This window comes from Geotrypetes seraphini, chromosome 5 (genome assembly GCF_902459505.1).
Source record: "Geotrypetes seraphini chromosome 5, aGeoSer1.1, whole genome shotgun sequence".
In the NCBI taxonomy this organism is placed as follows: domain Eukaryota; kingdom Metazoa; phylum Chordata; class Amphibia; order Gymnophiona; family Dermophiidae; genus Geotrypetes; species Geotrypetes seraphini.
This window is the reverse complement of record NC_047088.1, coordinates 107,445,329-107,464,341: the sequence shown is the minus strand read 5'-3', so window position 1 is coordinate 107,464,341 and position 19,013 is coordinate 107,445,329. Positions and strand designations below refer to the sequence as shown.

General features: G+C 45.4%; 1 protein-coding gene across 2 annotated transcripts in view; it reads right to left on the bottom strand.

Annotated features, from left to right (window-relative positions):
• SRCAP (Snf2 related CREBBP activator protein) overlaps nt 1–19,013 on the bottom strand; it is an 891,636-nt gene that overhangs the window by 371,011 nt on the left and 501,612 nt on the right. For both annotated transcript variants that reach the window (XM_033945009.1, XM_033945008.1), the window contains exons 15-16: nt 16,152–16,321; nt 2,518–2,710 (exon numbers count right to left, since the gene is read on the bottom strand). In XM_033945009.1, coding sequence (XP_033800900.1) covers nt 2,518–2,710; nt 16,152–16,321 — 363 coding nt within the window. The remainder of the gene's footprint in view (nt 1–2,517; nt 2,711–16,151; nt 16,322–19,013) is intronic.

Here is a 19,013-nt window from a genome sequence, read left to right as displayed (position 1 = left end):
TCTCTTGAAGGGAGATGAGAGGAATACTTTGTTCTATCCAGTGAGAAAGCAAACCCCTAAGTACTCCAAATACTGGGAGGGGTTTAAGTGACTCCCCCGAAGGTTGATCACCCAGCCCTGACGCTACAGCAAGTGGACCACCTGTTGAACCGCCTGGATCCTCTCGGCCAGAGAGGGAGCTCTGAATGGCAAATTGTCCAGATACATATGGACCAGGGCACTCAGATAGTGAAGATGTCCTGCCACTACCACAGGCACTTTGGTGAAGGGCCTGGATGCCGTCACCTACCAGAAGGTGAAAGCTGCAAACAAAGTGTTGCTCAAGGCTGTGAAACCGCAAAAACTTCCTGTGCGCTGTAAAAATGGGGATTAAAAAAATACACCTCTGTGAGATCCAGGGAGGTTGGAAACTCCCCCAGCATCACTGATTCAATGATGGAATGCACCATCTCCATGTGGAAGCAGGGCACCTGCAGTGCCGCATTGACCACTTAGAGATCCAGCCTTGGTCTCCAAATTTCAGAGTCTTTCATTGGCACGATGAAGCACATCGAGTATCTCCCTGAGTCCAAGTCGCCCGCTGGCAAGGGCTCAAAGGCCGCAAGATCCAAATGTTTGCGGACCATGGCCTGCACCCAAAGCGCCACCTTGGGGCGGTTGCAGGAGAAACTAGAAAGTACATGCAGAGAGGACAGAGAAACTCCAATGTAAGCCCATCTCACAACACCTCCAAGACCCAACCATCGGATGTGACGGTCTTCCATTCATCCAAGAAAGCAAACAACCGCCCCCCAAAGCGCAGGAAAGGGCCTGGAAGTTTTCCCCCAATAGCCTCGAAGCATGAGGAGAGAGATCCGTATCCTGCCTCGAAGAGAGGTGCCTCGATGGAGAGGAGTACCTCGAGGAGGAAGCAAATCGAGGCTTCTTGACTGCCTCAAAAGCTTGACAGCTAGAGTACAAAGCCTGGATTGATGAGGCACGAGGCCTCACAGACTTAGCAGGCAGCGCCTCGAGTACATGCTCAGACTGGCTTGCAGGGAGCAGGGTCCAGGCATATTGAGCAAACACAGTGCTAAGCTCCTTGTGTAGAATAGCTTTTCAGCATGTCCTGGAAAGTTGACACCGAAACCAATGAAACTGGTATTGAAGGTGCAGCAGTGCGCTCCATAGAGGGCGACCTCGAGGATGAGTATTCCCTATTTTTGGAGGCACGCTTCAAAGGAGGTCTCATATAGGCCGGCACAACTGCACTCATTGCCTGGATTGCCTGAGATTCTGGTTGAAGGGCCTGCAGAGGAAAAAGGAAACTTGCCTCTTTGGAGGAGCGGCAGACGAGGACTTCCCCAATGAAGGAGACTTGCCCAAGGTCGAGGGTTTGACCAACCAGGTCGCAGACAGGGTCGAGGCCTTTTCAGCAGACGGTTCCATGACCCCGAAAAGTTGCTGAATCTGGATCCGACGTCTCTTGAGAGCCCATTTCTGAAAAGTAGCACAGCAGGCACAAGGCTCAGGACGGTAGTCAGGTTCTAAGAAGTTAATACACCAACAGTGTAGGTTAGTGAGAGAAAATGCATGGTTACACTGGCTACACCTTTGAATCCCGTAACAAGCCGGGACATGAAAGAAAAGAACGGCTGCAGCTGAAACGAAGACCTGAGGTTATGGCTGCAGCCAATGCCAGTCGACGGAAGAAAAAGAAGGTTGTCTTTTCTTTTTTTACACGCGCCACACAGTGACTTGAAAATGAAAGAAATAAACAAAGCGTGTGAGAAGGCAATGGACAACGGGGAAGAGCTAGAAACAGGTTTCTCAGCTCTGCAGAAAAACAATAACTGAGGAGACATACGCCCTGACTCGGGCGGGAAGGCACTCACGCATGCACGTGGCACTCGTGAACTTTAAAGTTCTACAAGCAAGTTGCTTGCGAGGCTCTCCGTTACGGGGCTCTGTGGATGACGTCACCCACATGATGAGAATATGCTGCCTGCTTTCCTGGGATAACGAATGTATTGTATTTCTAGTAGCTATACTCACATTGCCTTTTCATTTGCCTTGCTACTGTGCTCAACCCCCTAAACATGTATTCAATCCTACACGCAGTACATAGAAATTTCACTGCTGCCGGTCCTCCTTTCAATCTGTTGTTCTGTATAGCTGCTATATGTGAATTTTTAACTTGTTACTAACCTTCCACTGTGTATGTAAAATTGTAACCCGTTCTGGGCTCTTCTGGGAGGACGGGCTAGAAAATCGACTAAATAAATAAAAGACAGTGTAGTAAAAGCAGTAAAGGAGCTGCAGAAATATATGGGATCTCTATAAATATGAAAAGCACAAGTAAATCCATGGTTAAAGATTGGCATATGATAGACAAGGGGAAAAAGATCAGACATGCCTAAGGTTTGCATCTCAATTGCTGAGCTGAAATAAAAAATAATTGGCCTCATTTTTACAAAGAAGTGACATATAGGCACTACACAATTCCCTTGTTCTCATGTAGGACTTTCCTAAACATACCTTGTGAAGCCTCTTGATGAGGCTCTCATTGTACTCTTGACTTCCTTCAATCATTCCAGTCAGTGGGTTGGAGAACCATTCTTTGAACTCACGGTGAGACTGGAAGACGTGAGGCATCAGGAAGTGCATTAAGGACCAGAGTTCCATTAGACTGTTCTGTAAAGGTGTGCCTGTCAGCAGCAGCCGCCTCTGGCTGGAAAGAAATGAAGCATCAATGGGGAGGAACATCAGCTTAAATACATTATCAGTATTCAACCTAATTTAAATAGGATGTTAAATTGGAACATAGATGTCAAAATTTCCTTTATATTTCACAAAAGGCTCACTGAAATAGAGCCTCTTATAAATTATATATACGGCCAATTATAGGGCCAGAGGAGTAAAAATGTTATTTGATGTGACACATATCAGAACTACTCAAAATACTAGCCCCAACATTAAGTTTCTCATGAGGATATAGCAAACAAACATACAAGTGTTCCAGCATGATATAAACTAAACTAAATCTTAAGTTTATATACCGCATCCTCTCCATAATTATAGAGCTTGGCACGGTTTACAAGAGCTTAATGTAAGGAAGGAACAGCATAATGGGGTTGGAGGTTAAGTATAGGGGAGAAGAGAGCATTACATTTTTGTGAATAGCCTAGTTTTCAGATGTTTTTGGAATAGTTGGAAGAAGCCTAGATTCCGTAGTGGGGCAGTAAGGTTATTCCAAAGCTCAGTGATTCTGATGAAGAGAGATTTCCCTAATTTTTTCGCAAAGAGGATATCTTTTAGCGAGGGGAAGGATAGTCTAAGTTTATGGGTAGGTCTGGTGGTATCAGGACTCAAGGAATTCCATGATAGTAGAATTAGGGGAGGGAGGATGCCATATAGGATCTTAAAAGCTAGGCAGGCGCATTTAAAATGGACCCTGGAAATTACTGGAAGCCAGAGAAGTTTGGACAGAAGTGGGGAAACATGATCAAATTTGCTTTTTGCGAAGATCAGCTTGGCCGCAGTGTTCTGAATCTGCTGAAGTCCTTTTTTTGGTTAGACTTAAATAGATGGAGTTACAGTAGTCTAGTCTAGAGAGGATGATAGATTGTACAAGAATGGCAAAATGTTGTTGGTGGAAGCAGGATCTCACTTAGCTTCCTAAATCTACTTAAAATAGTAACGTGAACATCAGAATGTGGCTGCCATTACATGGAATGCAAGAGTTATTTGAAACGTGACCATCTTCTATGAAGCAGAGCTATCAAAACATGATTCATGACCATAGGTTGTCTCTGAATGCTTTCTTAAGACAAGTTCTTTACAATTTTTTTTTTTTAATTTGCAATATGCAGCTTTGCGTTTTTGTGACAAATATTTAAAAGAATTACCATGTTTAGTAAGTAAGTTTAAATTTATGATATGGATTAATAAAATATTTGGAGATAATATATTGGACCAATAAGAATGTGTGTAGATATACACTTTTGGGCTCATAATCAAAGAGAACAGACTAAACACGTCCAAGGAAGTCATATAAGTCCAAACCACACAATCAAAACGGGAAGAACAGGACGTCCAGCCATGACACTCAACATCCAAATACTATAACCAAACCCATTACGTTTTATTTTGATGTGGCCACAAACGTACAGAATTAGACCGGCTTTAAAAGCGTCCACTGTTGTTCTGGTTGTGTGGGAGAGCTACAGTAGAGCATTTCTGTGACCAACTGCAGAGTGATTGAGTGCAAGATTGGCTAGCTTTCTGTGTCCCTCTCTATCTACCTGAACTAAACATGTCCTGTTGTTCTGCTTAATTCATACAATATGTTACAAATCTCACTCCATACCTCACAGACCCCAGCCATCCCACCTCCCCATGCTTTCTACCTGATACTTGTGTCCCTACCTGTCCCCCTCCCTCTTCCGTTTCCCCTCACCTTAGCTCTCTGTTGCTGTGCTCTTTCTCAGTTTGTCCCAAGTGCCAGGACCTGCAGAGTGAGTGCTCATTATCTCACCTGTGTGTGTGAAGGGGGTGGGCTGAAATCACAGTTACTTACTGGGATGGAGAGCTGCAGTGTTGAGCGTTTATTCATAAGGTTGAAGAATTCTGCTGAGCTTGTCTGCTAAGCAATTCTGTTCCCCCTGAATGTAGACTGCTCTGATGTAGATGTTCCAAGCAGTTGCCCACAGCCAAATTTTTTGAGCTTCCTGGCAAAGGAGGAGAGATCCTATGCCTCCTTGCTTGTTTATATAATACATCGCTACTTGATTGTCCGTGCGAAGCAAGAGGACTTCATTGTTTACGAGATCCTGAAAAGCTTTGAAAGCGTAGTAAATCACCTTGAGTTCCAGAAGATTGATATGGAACTTCTGTTCTTTGGCAGACCAATGACCTTGAGTCTGTAGACCATCCAGACGCGCCCCCCCCCCCAGGCGTAAGTAGACACATCCGTGGTCAAAACTTTATGATAAGGAGGAATGTGAAACAGGAGTCCTCTGGAAAGATTGGATAAAATCAACCACCACTGTCGAAGAGACGATGTCACAGAAATGTGTTGTGAGAGAGGATCCATTGCTTGGGACCATTGTGAGGCTAGAGACCATTGAGATGTTCTGAGATGGAGCCTCACCAGAGGAGTCACGTGGACCATAGATGCCATATGGCCCAGAAGAACCATCATTTGCCTGGCTGATATGGATTGGAGCTGGTCCACTTGATGACAAAGCTGAATCAGAGCATCCTTCTGGGGAAGAAATGCTCTCAGAGTAGTGTCAAGAATTATTACTATAAATTGAAGCCTTTGAGATGGAAGAAGCTGTGACTGTTAGCCAGCCTGCAGTTTTCTGTGGAGCTCAGGGCTGTCCTTGATGTGGTTTCACCTAATGTTAAGCATAGGTCAAGCACAGGCTGTTGGATGACATTAGGAGCCTTGGTGGTGTCTCGCAGGGTGCTGGCTGCATCTCTTCGCCCCCCCACCCCCCCACACACACCTATCCTTATGCGCATCCATTGGTCTGCAGAGGTGGAAGAGCAGTGAGACATGGGGTCTGACTGGCAGAAGTTTTCCTAACATTGAGGCAGTGAATTTCCCATCCAGCTACTGTGAGAGCTGAGACAATCTATAGCATAGATCAGGGGTGTCCAGTGAAATCTTGCTGCAGTGTTTGCACGTTTGTGCGGCCCCAGAAACATTTTTTTCGGCCAATGCGGCCCTATGAAGCCAAAAGGTTGGGCACCCCTGGCATAGATCTTCAGAGAGGTCACAGTGAGTACAAGCTGTCAGCTTTTGAGGTGAGTCGAGGGAGGTTGGAAAAATGGGGTTTTAAATGTTTCTGCATGTTCCTGTGTTCCCCCTCTTGGAAAACCCTAAAATCACCATTTTTTGCCTTTAGAACTGTGAAAAATATTGCGATTTTGGCACAAATTTCATGACAGCAACCATCTTGGATTTTTAGCTATCTTTTTTCTTAAGCTCTCTGCTTCTCCAAAACTACAAATTTTGCCTAGAAACTTGTTGGAATAGAGTCCTTGTACTTTGTCCATGTGGATTTTTGCCAGGATTGCACAAATGTGTTTTTAGAGTGTACTTGTACCATGTGCCGCATGGTGCAGCTGGGGGGAGGCAGCAGCATTCAACTTAGCCTCTCCCCTGCTGAAGCAGGTGACTAAATACTCAGCTAGCTTTGCGGGGCGGCCTTCTTTGCTATCGGGACTCAGCACAGCTCTTCCATCCGCTTAGCTGCAGACCCTCCACAGCCTAAGAAAAGCAAAATTGTCTTCTCACAGTGGCTCTTAGCCCCAGGAGCCAGCCATTGTATAGAGTTTATGAAATATTTGTGGACTGAGTTTCAGACCCGGCATTCTTCCCCTGCGCAGCCCTGCTCTGCTTCTGCGGCATCTCTGTGGTGTTGCTCTTTGGAACCGTCCTTGACTCAGCCTGCTGATGTTTTTGTGCTATCTCACCCTGATTATGGGATCCTGATGCAGATGTTTCGCTTTCTGATCCCTTATTTGCAGGTACAGCCCTTACCAGGGTGGGAGAACAGGGACTCAGTGTGGATCTGGGGATCCTTCTGGGTTTTTAGATCCTGGGGATGATCTCACAGTCCTGTGCTTATTTAGATCTGCACCTTTGCCGGACCTTATTTCTGAATCTTTGCAGGAGTTGCATTTGGTCACCCAGTTGGCTCCATCTACTTTTTCCTCCTGGCTTTGTGGTGTGCGCTTGCAGTCTATCTTTCCCTGGCACCCTGATTTGAGCATTCTGGTCTCAGAGCAGTTGACTTCCTGAAGGATGCTCTTCGCATTGCAAGAACTATGTCACGCTTGTATCCTCTGGCACAGGAGTGTCAGCAGCTTTTGGGTCAGCCCAGGATGGATTCTTCCATTTCGCAGGTATCTAAATGCATCTCTCTCCCCAGTGAAGGTGGTGTGGTGCTAATGGCTAGGAAGGACCACTGTGTGGCTTTGATCCTCTAGAAAGTCTTTGGGGCAGCTGCTTTAGGCATTTGTCCCTGTGTCATTTTCTAATTGTAGGTAGAGACTGCATATCTGGTACCCCCCACATACACTATCTCCCTTTGGGAATTGCACCCAATTTATATGTTCATTGAATGGAATGCTTTCCTTTTTCTGTAGGTTGCCTCATCTGTCTGGAGAGTGGGAGGAGAGGGGTGTTTCAGCATGACATGTGTGCAGTCTATTATGCCTATGATTAAGGGGAAGCGGGCTGTGCTATAGAACTTAACCCATAGTGCTCTGAAGAGCCTGGGGTATGGTGGGGAAGTAATGTAGTCATGGATGTAGGTGAGGAAGGCTTATAGGAATTGAGTGAAGTAATTTGAGATGACAGGCTGGGTAAGTCCTGTATTGGCTACTAGGACAGACCGGAAGCTTCTGCTGCCTAGAATGCTAGGGAACCGATGACCTTGAGGTGGATGGGTATAGGGTTATTCCTGCATGTGGGTACCTGCATTAGGGGTATGAGCTGCTGACAGAGATCCTGAATAACTGCCCTTTCAAAGCAGTATCTACCTAAATATTGCTGATCTGTGAGATCTAGGAAGCAGGAGTGAGCCCTGAAGACTCTGGTATGTCCTGTGGGAGGCCTCCCTGATCTCTCTATTCATACTGCAGCAGGATTTCAGCCACCACCAGTGTATTTATATCATCCATGACCCACTATCCCCACTATTTACCCCCAACTACCACAGGGTATGCTCCCTTCCTCTAGACCAGTGGTTCCCAAACTTGTCCTGGGGGACCCCCAGCCAGTCAGGTTTTCCAGATATCCCTAATGAATATGCATGAGAGAGATTTGCAAACCTGTCACTTCCATTATATGCAACCAGGACAGGTTTGGAAACCACTGCTCTAGACAGACCCTCAGGCACTCACACACAGCCAACAACAGCAGTACTCTTTATCCCAGGACAAGCAGACAACATTCTCACAGTGATATCACCGATGAAGCCCCGGTATGGACACTTCAAAAGTGCATCGCCAGTTTAAGACTTTCAGAAAGTTTGTGATAGCCCGCACCATGCATGCGCGAGTGCGTTCCCACACAACGTAGGTGTGTGGTCCCTCGGTTTTAGTTTCCATGGAGCTAAGAAGTCACATTTCAATGGCCGTTGATTGTATCTTGCCTTCCCGCTCTTGCGGTTTTCTTATATTTCTTTCTTTCTTTTCTTTTTCGTTTAGAAAAATAAAATTATTCATTTTTTTGCCGTCTGTGGGTTTTGGCCTGGCGGGGCCTTGTTGTCCACTTTAGCCATCGAGTTTAATTTGGCTGAGGCGGTGTTCCCGTCCATGTTATGCCCGCTGACCAGTTTTAAAAAGTGCAGTCACTGTGCTCGCACTATTTCATTTACAGACTCTCACAGCTGGTGCCTACAGTGTTTGGGTCCTGAACATTGAGTTCAGTCTTGTAAGCGCTGCACTTCCTTGCAGAAATGGACGATTAAAAACTGTATTTTACAGCAGGAGAAACTTTTCGGTGTCAGAAGACACATCGACGACACCGTCTACTTTGAAGACTCCGGCATTGAAGATTTCAACATCGCCAGTGGCATTGATGCCAGTGTCCCAACACATTGTGCCCTCGGGAATGCCAGCTAAGAAGCCATCCCTTCCCCATCAGGGACGCTGGTCACAAAGGCATCTAGTCAATTCATGCCGAACAAGCAAAAGTCCCTGCAGCGACCAGTTCCTTTATCGAAGAGTTCCTCAACATCGGCATCGCCTCCCTGGAACATATTGCAGCACCTGTGGTACCAGCAAAGAGACTTCAAGTAGCGGTGCTTAGTCTGAGGCAAAAGCTCGATGCTTTGCTTCGGGAGGAGCTCAGGAAACAGTTCCTCTTACTGCTCCCGACACTGACTCCTCCGGTGCCGGTCCAGCCTGAGCATAGCACGGCCATGACCACTGACACCGTTGATGCTCCATCAGTGCGGCGCAGGAAAGAAACACGTCACTCCATCCCGGCAACTCCTGCAACGAAGCATCGATCTTCTCGACACTAGTCTCCATCTGCCCAGTGTCACACTTCTTCATACAGGCATTCAGGCAGGACACCTGTCAAGTCTGGGAAGGTCTCTTGCAAGAGGAAACACTCTGAGACCCTGACACCGGAATGGCACCGATCCAAACACCGTTCCCCCTCGATGCTACAGGACTCTGACTTGCAGGACGACTCTGATCCTGCATCTCCATCTGCCACCGATGCTGAGGACTCTCCTGCCTTGGATTCTCCCAGGCGTTCTGCCACCACAGGCTACTTTTCCCACCAAAAAGTTGTTTTTCTCCAAATTTATACGTCAGATGGGAAAGGATCTATCGGTGCAGTTGGAGGCTGACTCTAAATATAGTAGAGTATCTTGAAACCCTGGACTATGACCAACCTCCAAAAGAGATGCTCAAACTCCCTTTGCATGGCATCTTGAGGGAAACTTTTTATAAGAATCTTTAATCACCACTCTTCATACCGGTGGCGCCTAGAAAACCGGAGTCTCTCTATAAAGTAATTGCTCTCCCAGAATTTGATAAACCTCAATTACCTCATCAATCCCTGGTTGTAGAGCCTACTTTAAAGAAATCTGCTTCAGCTAATGTTTATGTATCTGTCCCTCCTGGTAGGTAGGGCCATATTATGGATAAGTTTGGTCAGAGGCTCTACCAAAATTCCATGCTGGCTAATAGATCTGTTAACTATAATTTTTACTTTTCATGCTACCTCAAATATCTTATGAAGCAGTTTCCTGTATACCACAAGTACATCCCTACCTTATGCAAAATTGTCATTTCTTTAATAAGACATTAACTATTTTTTCTGCGGCCCTCCAAGTACTCTATTTTTTCTGCAGCCCTCACATTTTCTCAAAACTGACACATTTCAATCACTATGTTGAAAATAAAATTTTCCCTACCTTTGTTGGCTGGTGACTTTATTTTTCTGTGCTTTTAACAATGTTTCCAGGGCCTTCTTGTCCTTTGACTGTTTTTCTCTCAGTCTTCACTTTCTGCCTTGCATCCATCTTTCAAAATAAACAGTAGCTTGTATCTCACGGACCTCAGTGGTACCGTCTGCATGCCACTAAACTTTTAGAACATGCAGAATCAATGGCACCCCTAATCGTCATTGGTCCCTTATATTTTTTAACATTTTTAAAGATAATTTTGTTTTAAATTTATATTTCAAAAACGTATTACTTATCTTTAGCTACGCGGGTGGGGGTACGCAGCATTTCCCTTCCCCCTTTCCTGTGCAGCAGAGTCATTTCTCTTCCCTCCCTCTCCCTTTACCTGTGCAGCAGCAGCATTTCCCTAGGGTCCCCCTTTCCTGTGCAGCAGAAGCATTTCTCTTTCCCCTCCCCTTCCATTCCCTTCCTTGTGGAGCAGCAACGTGTCTGGCCGGCTCCCTTGCTCAGTTGATTGTTCCGTTCAAAGCCGCGGGTGGCGGCTCCTCGTGAGATCCATACCTGCGTCTGAAGCCTCTCTGATGTTGTGACGTCGGAGAGGCTTCCGATGCAAGAGTGGATAGCACGAGGAGCCGCCACCCGCGGCTTTGAACGGAACGATGACTGAGCCGGCCAGACATGCTGCTGCTCCACAAGGGAAGGGGGAAGATAAATGCTGGTGTGGATGGCACCAGGAGCCGCCGGCGGCCGCAGCTATCACCGGAACAATCAACTGCAGCAAGGGAGCCAGTTGATCATCGCGTCCAGATGGTGGGCCGCAAAATAGCACCTGGAGAGCCGCATGCGGCCCGTGGGCCACGTGTTTGATACCGCTGATCTAGACCTTTCAAGCCTGCTTCATCCTACCAACAAAGGTTTGCTACCAAAGCTTCTGCTCCTGCAAGACCTCCACAGAAGAAACTAAAACAATAGCAATGTCCTCCTAAGACCCAGCTTGTTGCTTAGGCCAAATCCATTTAGTCTTTTTGGCATGCTACTGGAGAGCAAAGCCTCAGTCCCCTTACTTCAATTTCTTCCTCAGCCAATTGCAGGGCATCTGCAACATTATATCCATCGTTGGGAGCTCATCACCTCTGATCTTTGGGTGCTGCAGATCATTTGGGAGGGTTACTCTTAGCATTTCACCGCCCTCCCTCCAGATCATCCTCCAAGAGAGTCTGCTTTCAACCCTCGACAGTCCTCTTCTTCAAGAGGTTCAATCCCTCCTTCTCCTCAATGACATCGAAGAAGTTCCTGAAACTCAGCAAAACCAAGTGTTTTACTCCTGCTATTTTTTAGTGGTGAAGAAGATGGGAGATCTCAGAGCCCTCAACAAGTTTCTGGTCAGAAAAATTTTGAATACTATCTCTAGCAACTCTATATCCCCTCTTGGCTCACAATGATTGGCTATGCTCTCTGGATCTGAAGGAAGCCTACACTCATATTCCAATTCACCAGGCTTCCTGGAAATATCTCCGTTTCCAAGTGGCTTCTCACCACTATCGGTACAAGGTCCTTTCATTCAGCCTCGCATCTTCCCCAGAGTCTTCACGAAGTGTCTGGTCATGGTAGCAGCGGCCTTGAGATCTTGGGGTCTTCAGGTGTTTCCCTATCTGGACACTAGCTCATCAAAGTCCCGTTAGGATGTTGTGCTAGCAACAAATCACACCATCTTGTTTCTCCAGAACTTGGGATTCGAAATCAACTTCCCCAAGTCACAATTACTAACAGTTACTCAGTGGGATTGGTCTGTCAGTTACATACCAAAGTCTGTGTGTGCTCAAAGAGGCAGAGCTGAGAAAACACTCTAAGCACCAGAATCCCTGAAAAAGGGATGAAAATATACCAAATAAAATAACAAAATGGAGAGAGCAGAACAAACACTCCTGCAGGCATGCGTACAGAAGGAAAGAACTATAGGTGGAGCAAAGGAGTCCAGTGAAGTATAGCTAAGGCAAAGTGAAAAATCCAGAGTGGATTCCTTCTGCAGATACACTTGGCTATAGGGATATTATCCATCTGTCTAGAATGTCTCACCTATTGCACTGGAAAATCCAGTATGAAGCCTTGTAATGTGGGTCTCTCTGACCCTGGCAGGGACCCTATTGGTCCTCCCGGGCTTCAAAGTCCCAGTTTCTCCAATCTCTCAGCGTATGAAAGGTTTTCCATACCTTTTATCAGACGTGTCGCTCTCCTCTGAACCCTTTCGAGTAACGCCATATCCTTCTTAAGGTACTGCGACCAATATTGGACGCAGTACTCCAGATGCGGACGCTCCATCGCCCGATACAATGGCAGGATAACTTCTTTTGATCTGGTAATAATACCCTTCTTGATTATACCTAGCATTCTATTCGCTCTCTTAGCAGCCGCTGTGCACTGTGCCGTCAGCTTCATTGTCATGTCCACCATTACCCCTAAGTCTCTTTCTTGGGTACTCTCCTTCAATGACATCCCTCCCATCATATAGCTGTACCTCGGGTTTCTGCTTTTCACATGAAGTACTTTACATTTCTCAACGTTGAACTTCATCTGCAATCTCGTCGCCCATTCCTTTAGTTTGTTCAAGTCCCTTTGCAATTCTTCGCAGTCCTCTTTAGTCCGAGCTCTACTAAATAGTTTGGTGTCATCCGCGAAAGGAAGAGGTGCCATGACAAATGTCTTTTTGTTCAACATAAAATGATTTGCCAAATCTTCCCCAGAAAACAGCAATATGATACTGTACAAAGAGTTAGGTATTGGGATAGAATTAGTAGATGTCAGTATAGCGTTGTGGTCTACCCCTAAGGTAGTGGCTGCATCACAGTTTCTATTTCTCTTAAATATAGAGAAATGTGATGCATACTCTCCCCATGCATTATGGTCTTGCACACCCAAAGTTTCTGGGGCTCTATTATGTGTTCAAGCCAGGACAATCTACTCAATCTCAATCATTCTTCGCCTTCCCCTCACTTAAACGATGCACCCATAAGAGATTCATCAACAGACTCCTACCCTACCAAGTACCCTCCAAAGATCCTGAATGGAGCCAACTGGTCAGAACATCAACCTCTTACATGCACTTCAGAAAGCTCCTAAAAATGCTCCTCTTCCCCAAGCAGGACGAGCCACCTTAAATTTTCCATGAAAAGACTCCCGAGTCCCGACCCACTGACTCTCTATTCTACATTGTTGCTCTAAGACTATGAACATTCCAACCTATTTATCTCCCTCCTTTTAAAACCCTGCTTAACCTCCCTCTATGCAATCTATACAATTTTAAGTCTTCTCTCCATTGCTGTAGCTCGCTGATTCTCCTCAGCCATTTTGCCTGTAAACCACCTCAAACCGAAAGGCTTTCGCAGTATATAAAGATTTATGTTATGTTATTACAGTTTTATCTTTGAGGATTTTAGTTGAGAAAGTAAACAGAAAAGGCAGAGGGCACATTTTACTTGGGAAGAAATGAATTAGCAATATTGGACACAAGAGAGCTTTCTAACTTATTGATCCTGGATAAGTGCTTTTCATAATTTAATTTTAAGCTGGCCTCACTATCAACAGGCAGAAAAGGATCATGCTTACATGGGAAGTAAATATTCAAAATTTTCCACCTAGAGCATGTAACATGGTACTTAACAAGCTATACTTACAGGGGTCGATATGGAGACCACAGGAGGGTGGCTGACAAACTCCTGCAGTTGGAACTGAATCAAAATATTCAATGCTGGGCCATTTCCAGTCAGCTCAAATTTAACCGGCTAAATCAATTTTAAGCACTGGCCAGTTAAGTTATAGCGGCCAAAGATAGAACAGCTATTTGCGCAGCCCAATTTGGTTGCTAAACTTGGCTGTCAGCACATAAATCGGCAGCTATCACACAATATAGCCAGCTACATTTTAGCTGCTAAGCACTAATATTCAGCAGCAGTGTTCTCCCTTGGCTTTTCCGCCAAGCTAATTTAGGTGAGCGCCCGGCTGTCATCTGTCGTGAATCCTGCTGCCGCTGCTGCTCAATATTGAAGAGCCGCCGAAAGTTCAACCACCAAAAGTTTCCATCTGACTTTTTTTAAAAAAAACAGCAGCAAGCGACTTGAACCCATGCTCTGGGGCTCTAACGGTACCACCGTCCGCACGGACGGCTTCCCTTCTCTTCCCTCCAAAACTGGAAGTTATATCCTGGGGGAGGGGGGAGGTAGGGAAGAGAAGGGAAGCCGGCACGGACAGTGGTACCGTTAGAGCTCCGGAGCATGTGGGAGATAAGTCAGCGACGGAGGGAAGTTAAAACTTGTCTTGCTGCTCTTCCTTGCTTCAGGCCTTCCTGGCTGCTGGGTCCTGCCTACTTTCTGTTTCCACGAAGGCAGGACCTGGCAACGAGGTAGGTCCGAAGCAAGCAAGTTGTAAGCTTCTTTCCCTCCCTTCCTTTGATCGCTGCCCTATTTCCCGCCTTAGCCTGTAGCGAATTGAACCCATGGTCTAGGGACGTGTGGCTGCGTGCGCGCTCCCCATAGGTGTGGTTCACCCTGCACGGGGAAAGGGTCAGGCTAGTAGCAGCAGGCGCTGCTGCCGTTGCTTCCTCCTCCTGCTCCCCAGCCACCTCTAAGCGAGTTTTGGGCTGGTTCTGTGCACGGCCCCCACCTCTGGGTGGCGCTGCTCTCTCCTCTCTTTGCCGCTGGTACCCTCCTGCTGGCGATGGCATGCCCATGCAACCCACTCCTTTGGGCCCCCTGAGTTGGTTTGCATGGCTGAGGTTACAAAAGGTAACGGCAGGAACCCTGGCCAAGCTATATGGAACACCGTGGGGCACAGTGGCTGAGGGAGGGTATCTGACTCGTTCTTTTCTGCCCTGTCGGAAGCAAATCCCCCCCCCTCCAATATAAGTTAGCTCAGTTTCGCCTCTGATCTGTTGAGCGAACAGCTAACTGATAGAGAAACGGTAAGGGCAGACTTTAAAGCTGGCACATAGGACTGCAGTACCACTTTGAATAAATCCAACTCGAATAAAAGAAAAATAAACAATAAAAAAGGTCCCTTTGGAAAGGCTGCAGGGTAGTTTTTTTTCATTACCGTTTCTGCTTTTGTATTTCATGAAAAGGAGTTTTGATTTTCCAAAAGCCATTGCATAGGTTTTATGTATTTTCCACCATCGCTTACCCCCCAGTCCATTAAGATATTTTAATGTGTAATAATAATAATAACAACAGCAGCTTATATACCGCAATACCGTGAAGTTCTATGCGGTTTACAAAGATTAAGCAAAGGTACAAATTGATTGACTTTAAGAGGGGAGAAAGAAAGAGGGTTAATAGGACAGGAAATCCCTTTTTGAGGAGAGAGTGATCAATAGAACAAGTTAATCGCTATAAAGGGGAGAGAGAAGAGAGGATCAGTTGTCTAGATACTTTAGGAACAGGTGTATTTTCAGACGTTTTACTGCGTTGACCTTGTAAATAAAATACTATGATGCCATAATGCCTACTGTTAAATGAATATTTTTGCTGCAGTCAATGTTTATTGCCTTATGTCTTATTTATACTTGCTATAACCGCTTTGGGTGATTTTTTTTTTTTGTTTTGTTCTAAAAACACAGCGCATACATTCAAATAAATAAACCAATACAAGATCTGGCCTCTAATGTGTTTGTCAAGTTTTAATCACTGTATCTTTAAGTCCCGTAGGTACATTAATTTATTAGACTGTTATACACAATGTTTTTGCCACTTACCCTCATTATATTTTGTTTATGATGTTGGCTTCTCTTGTACTTTTCCTTGAATGGGTTGATAATGAGGTGAAGATTCAAGCATTTTTCCATTTAAAATAACATCTTCCAATGTTCTTATGCCTGCCTGCAACCATTCCTTCCAGGCAATTTTAGAGCCGCCTATTTGAATCTTAGAGTTTAGCCATAGGGATTGACACAAAGACTGCTCTGCTATTTCACTTTTCCAGCGTCGTCAGGGTTTAGCGTTTAAACAACGTCACTTTCAATGCTGTATGTCTCATTGTAGCTACAATATATCTTATTGTTCAACAAGCCCTAACATCAACTCACCACTATTTCTCGGCTTGCTTCCAACAAGCATCAGAAGAAAGCCAAGAAATAGTGTCGAGCTGATATTAGGACTTGTTGAACAATAAGATATATTGAAGCTGTAAAGGGATTTTACCCACTGTGTTGAGATATCAATTAAATATAGTTAACACCCTCACCTGTTGAAGTTGAGCAGAGACTGCCAGCGCTGGGACTTGAAGTTCTTTATGTTCTGAGCTTCATCCAGGATAAGATACTTCCAATTCTTACGCCGGAAGGCTTGATGGTCCTGCAGTACCAGCTTGTAGGAGGTTATGCAGACATGGAAGGCATTTGGTTTTGTCCAGCCCTGGAAGATAGAATGGGGTAAATCACCTCTGAATCATAACTCTGTGCTTTATTTTCCCTCTATAAGAGAGCACAGAACCCGCCCACAAACAGCACAGTAGTTTAATAAGTCAGTCAGGAAGATATATAAGATACGTTAAGTGGGAAATGTCATCAGAAGCTGCTGACACGGATCATGCTCTCAGAGAGACCAGAAAGTCTTGAGCATGCACAGAGTTCCCACACAACTTTTACTTCAGCGACTCAGTCTACAACAAAGCTTACAAGGCAGCTCCCCTAGACAGTATGAGGATGTGTGTATCCAATCTATCCTATCATCTATGGACAACCTCACTACAAGGGTGAAGTTTTGTTTTCTCCGTCAACAACAAAATCATCACTATTCTCTGGAATCCCAAGCTAAATGGTGTCCTTTTCGGTACAATTTGGTATACGGTATTACTGCTGAGTCTCATGAGGTTACTGCAAGAACTCGCAGCACCTAATTTATTTATTTATTTTTTTACTACAGAGACTACATGGGTGAGAGTGTAGATGGATCATTGCTGCCCCTATTGGACCACCAGGGACATAAGGTAGGCCTGCAGGGGGACCAGGAGGGGAGGGGATAGGCTGGTTGGTTGTTTGCAGAGCCAGCATGAAGGTCACCATGAGGATGGGATGGAGGAAGGGATCAGTTGCTTCAGCACCCTGCACAAGAGCAGTACAGTAGGTCCGATAATCTTCTTTCAGTTAGGATTCCATAGTCTTAGGTGTTCAATCCCTTCCCCGCATTCTGAGAGTTGCAGAAATCCAAACACTTTTCTGAGTATGTCCTCCTCCTACATTAGAGTGAGATAGAGTCCCCTACAGTTCAGTCCCAAAGCCAAGAAACCATACAGGAACCAATCCATGACAAAGAAGGGGGCATGGGGGAACCTCCCCTGCAACAAACAATTTCTGTTAAAATCAGCTCTGCAAAATATAAAAACAAGTAATTAATAGGCAAAAGGCAACACAGAAAAGACATTGAGGAACAATGTAGAGCTCACCTGCTGTGTGCTATGAGCATCCATATGAAACAGCCATCAGAAAAATGCATGTCAACTTGCTGGAAAATTCTGAAGCCTGTAAGCAGAATAACTGAGGCAGAAAGAAATGCAAGTGATTCCGAAACAACGAAGCTTGCACAGAGAGGGTGAGCCATATGGAATCGTACAGGGACTAACAGAAAGATGATTATCGAAGGTAAAAACATAATCTTCCACTCTGTTACATCCCGACCAAAATCCATACTCCGACCAAAATCCATACTCCGACCAAAATCCATACTCTAAGTCAGTGGTTCCCAACCCTGTCCTGGAGGAACACCAGGCCAATTGGGTTTTCAGGCTAGCCCTAATGAATATGCATGAAGCAAATTTGCATGCCTATAACTTCCATCATATGCAAATCTCTCTCATGCATATTCATTAGGGCTAGCCTGAAAACCCGATTGGCCTGGTGTTCCTCCAGGACAGGGTTGGGAATCAATGCTCTAAGTAATGTAACAAAGCAATGGCAGTGTCAAGGGAGGGACATAAGAGCCTGCCCACAACACCGAAGTCCCAAGAACAGCATCAGAGTGAACTGCCACATCCATTCGGTAAAACCAGGTAAAGGTTTGAAGATAGGTCCAAGTAGCTGCCCTGCAAATTTCATCTGGATGAATTGCTCAAGACTCTGCCCACGAGGCAGCAACACATCTAGTCGAGTAGGCTGCAAGAGAAACTGGTGGCTGCCTACAGCAGTTGATGTATGTCGCAGAAATGACCATACGAATCCAATGGGTGATCGAGTACTTAGAATCAGGACCACCTGATTGAGATGGAATAGTCAGCACAAAGAGATGACCAGACAGCCGAAAGCCATAAGTCTTCTCCAACTAGTGAAGCAAGACTCTCCTGACATCCAATTTGTGGAAGATCCAATCTTTTCACACTGATCCCGTGAGGTGAAACACAGGAAAATAAACCTCCTGGGTGACATGGAAGTCAGAAACCACCTTCAATAGAAAAGAAGGTACCGTATGGAGAACCGTGGTTCACTGCGAAAGAGGTTTCTTTGGGAGAATTGCTACCTGAGAACTGTTACTTCTAATTGCTCCTCTGTGCTTGCCCCTGGGAGAACTTTGGAGGGAAGCTCTTGCTGCACTGCTGGCACAGATGATCTTAGCCACACCCCCTGAGTGATGTCACTCGGAGGAGGGAGGTGAAAAAGGCCAAGCCAGTGCTGGAGAAAGACAGAGGTTTCTTTGGGAGCTCCAATTTTTCTAGGTGTTTGAGTATCTGCCTTTGTATAGCAAAAATTTATGCACTGTGCTATCCAAGAAGAGAGAGTTCTTTTTGATACTGGTTTCCCTTGGGTAGCTGGATTATAGGAAATGAAAAGCTGGTTAGATTGTCGTAAGGAAGCCATTGCTCTGATGTAAATAAGCAATGCTCATCTGCAGTCTAATGTATGGAAAAGTTGCTCTGCTGAAGAACAATGCGGAGGAGGGAAAAACATTGGTAAGGTAATAGTTTGGTTGAGATGAAAATCTGTTGCAACCTTCAGAAGAAATTTTGGATGATTTCTGAGTTGAACTTTAGTAGGGAAAAATTGAAGATAAGGATAATATGTAACTAATGCTTGTAGTTCACCGACTCTTCTGGCGGAAGTTAGAGCTGTGAGAA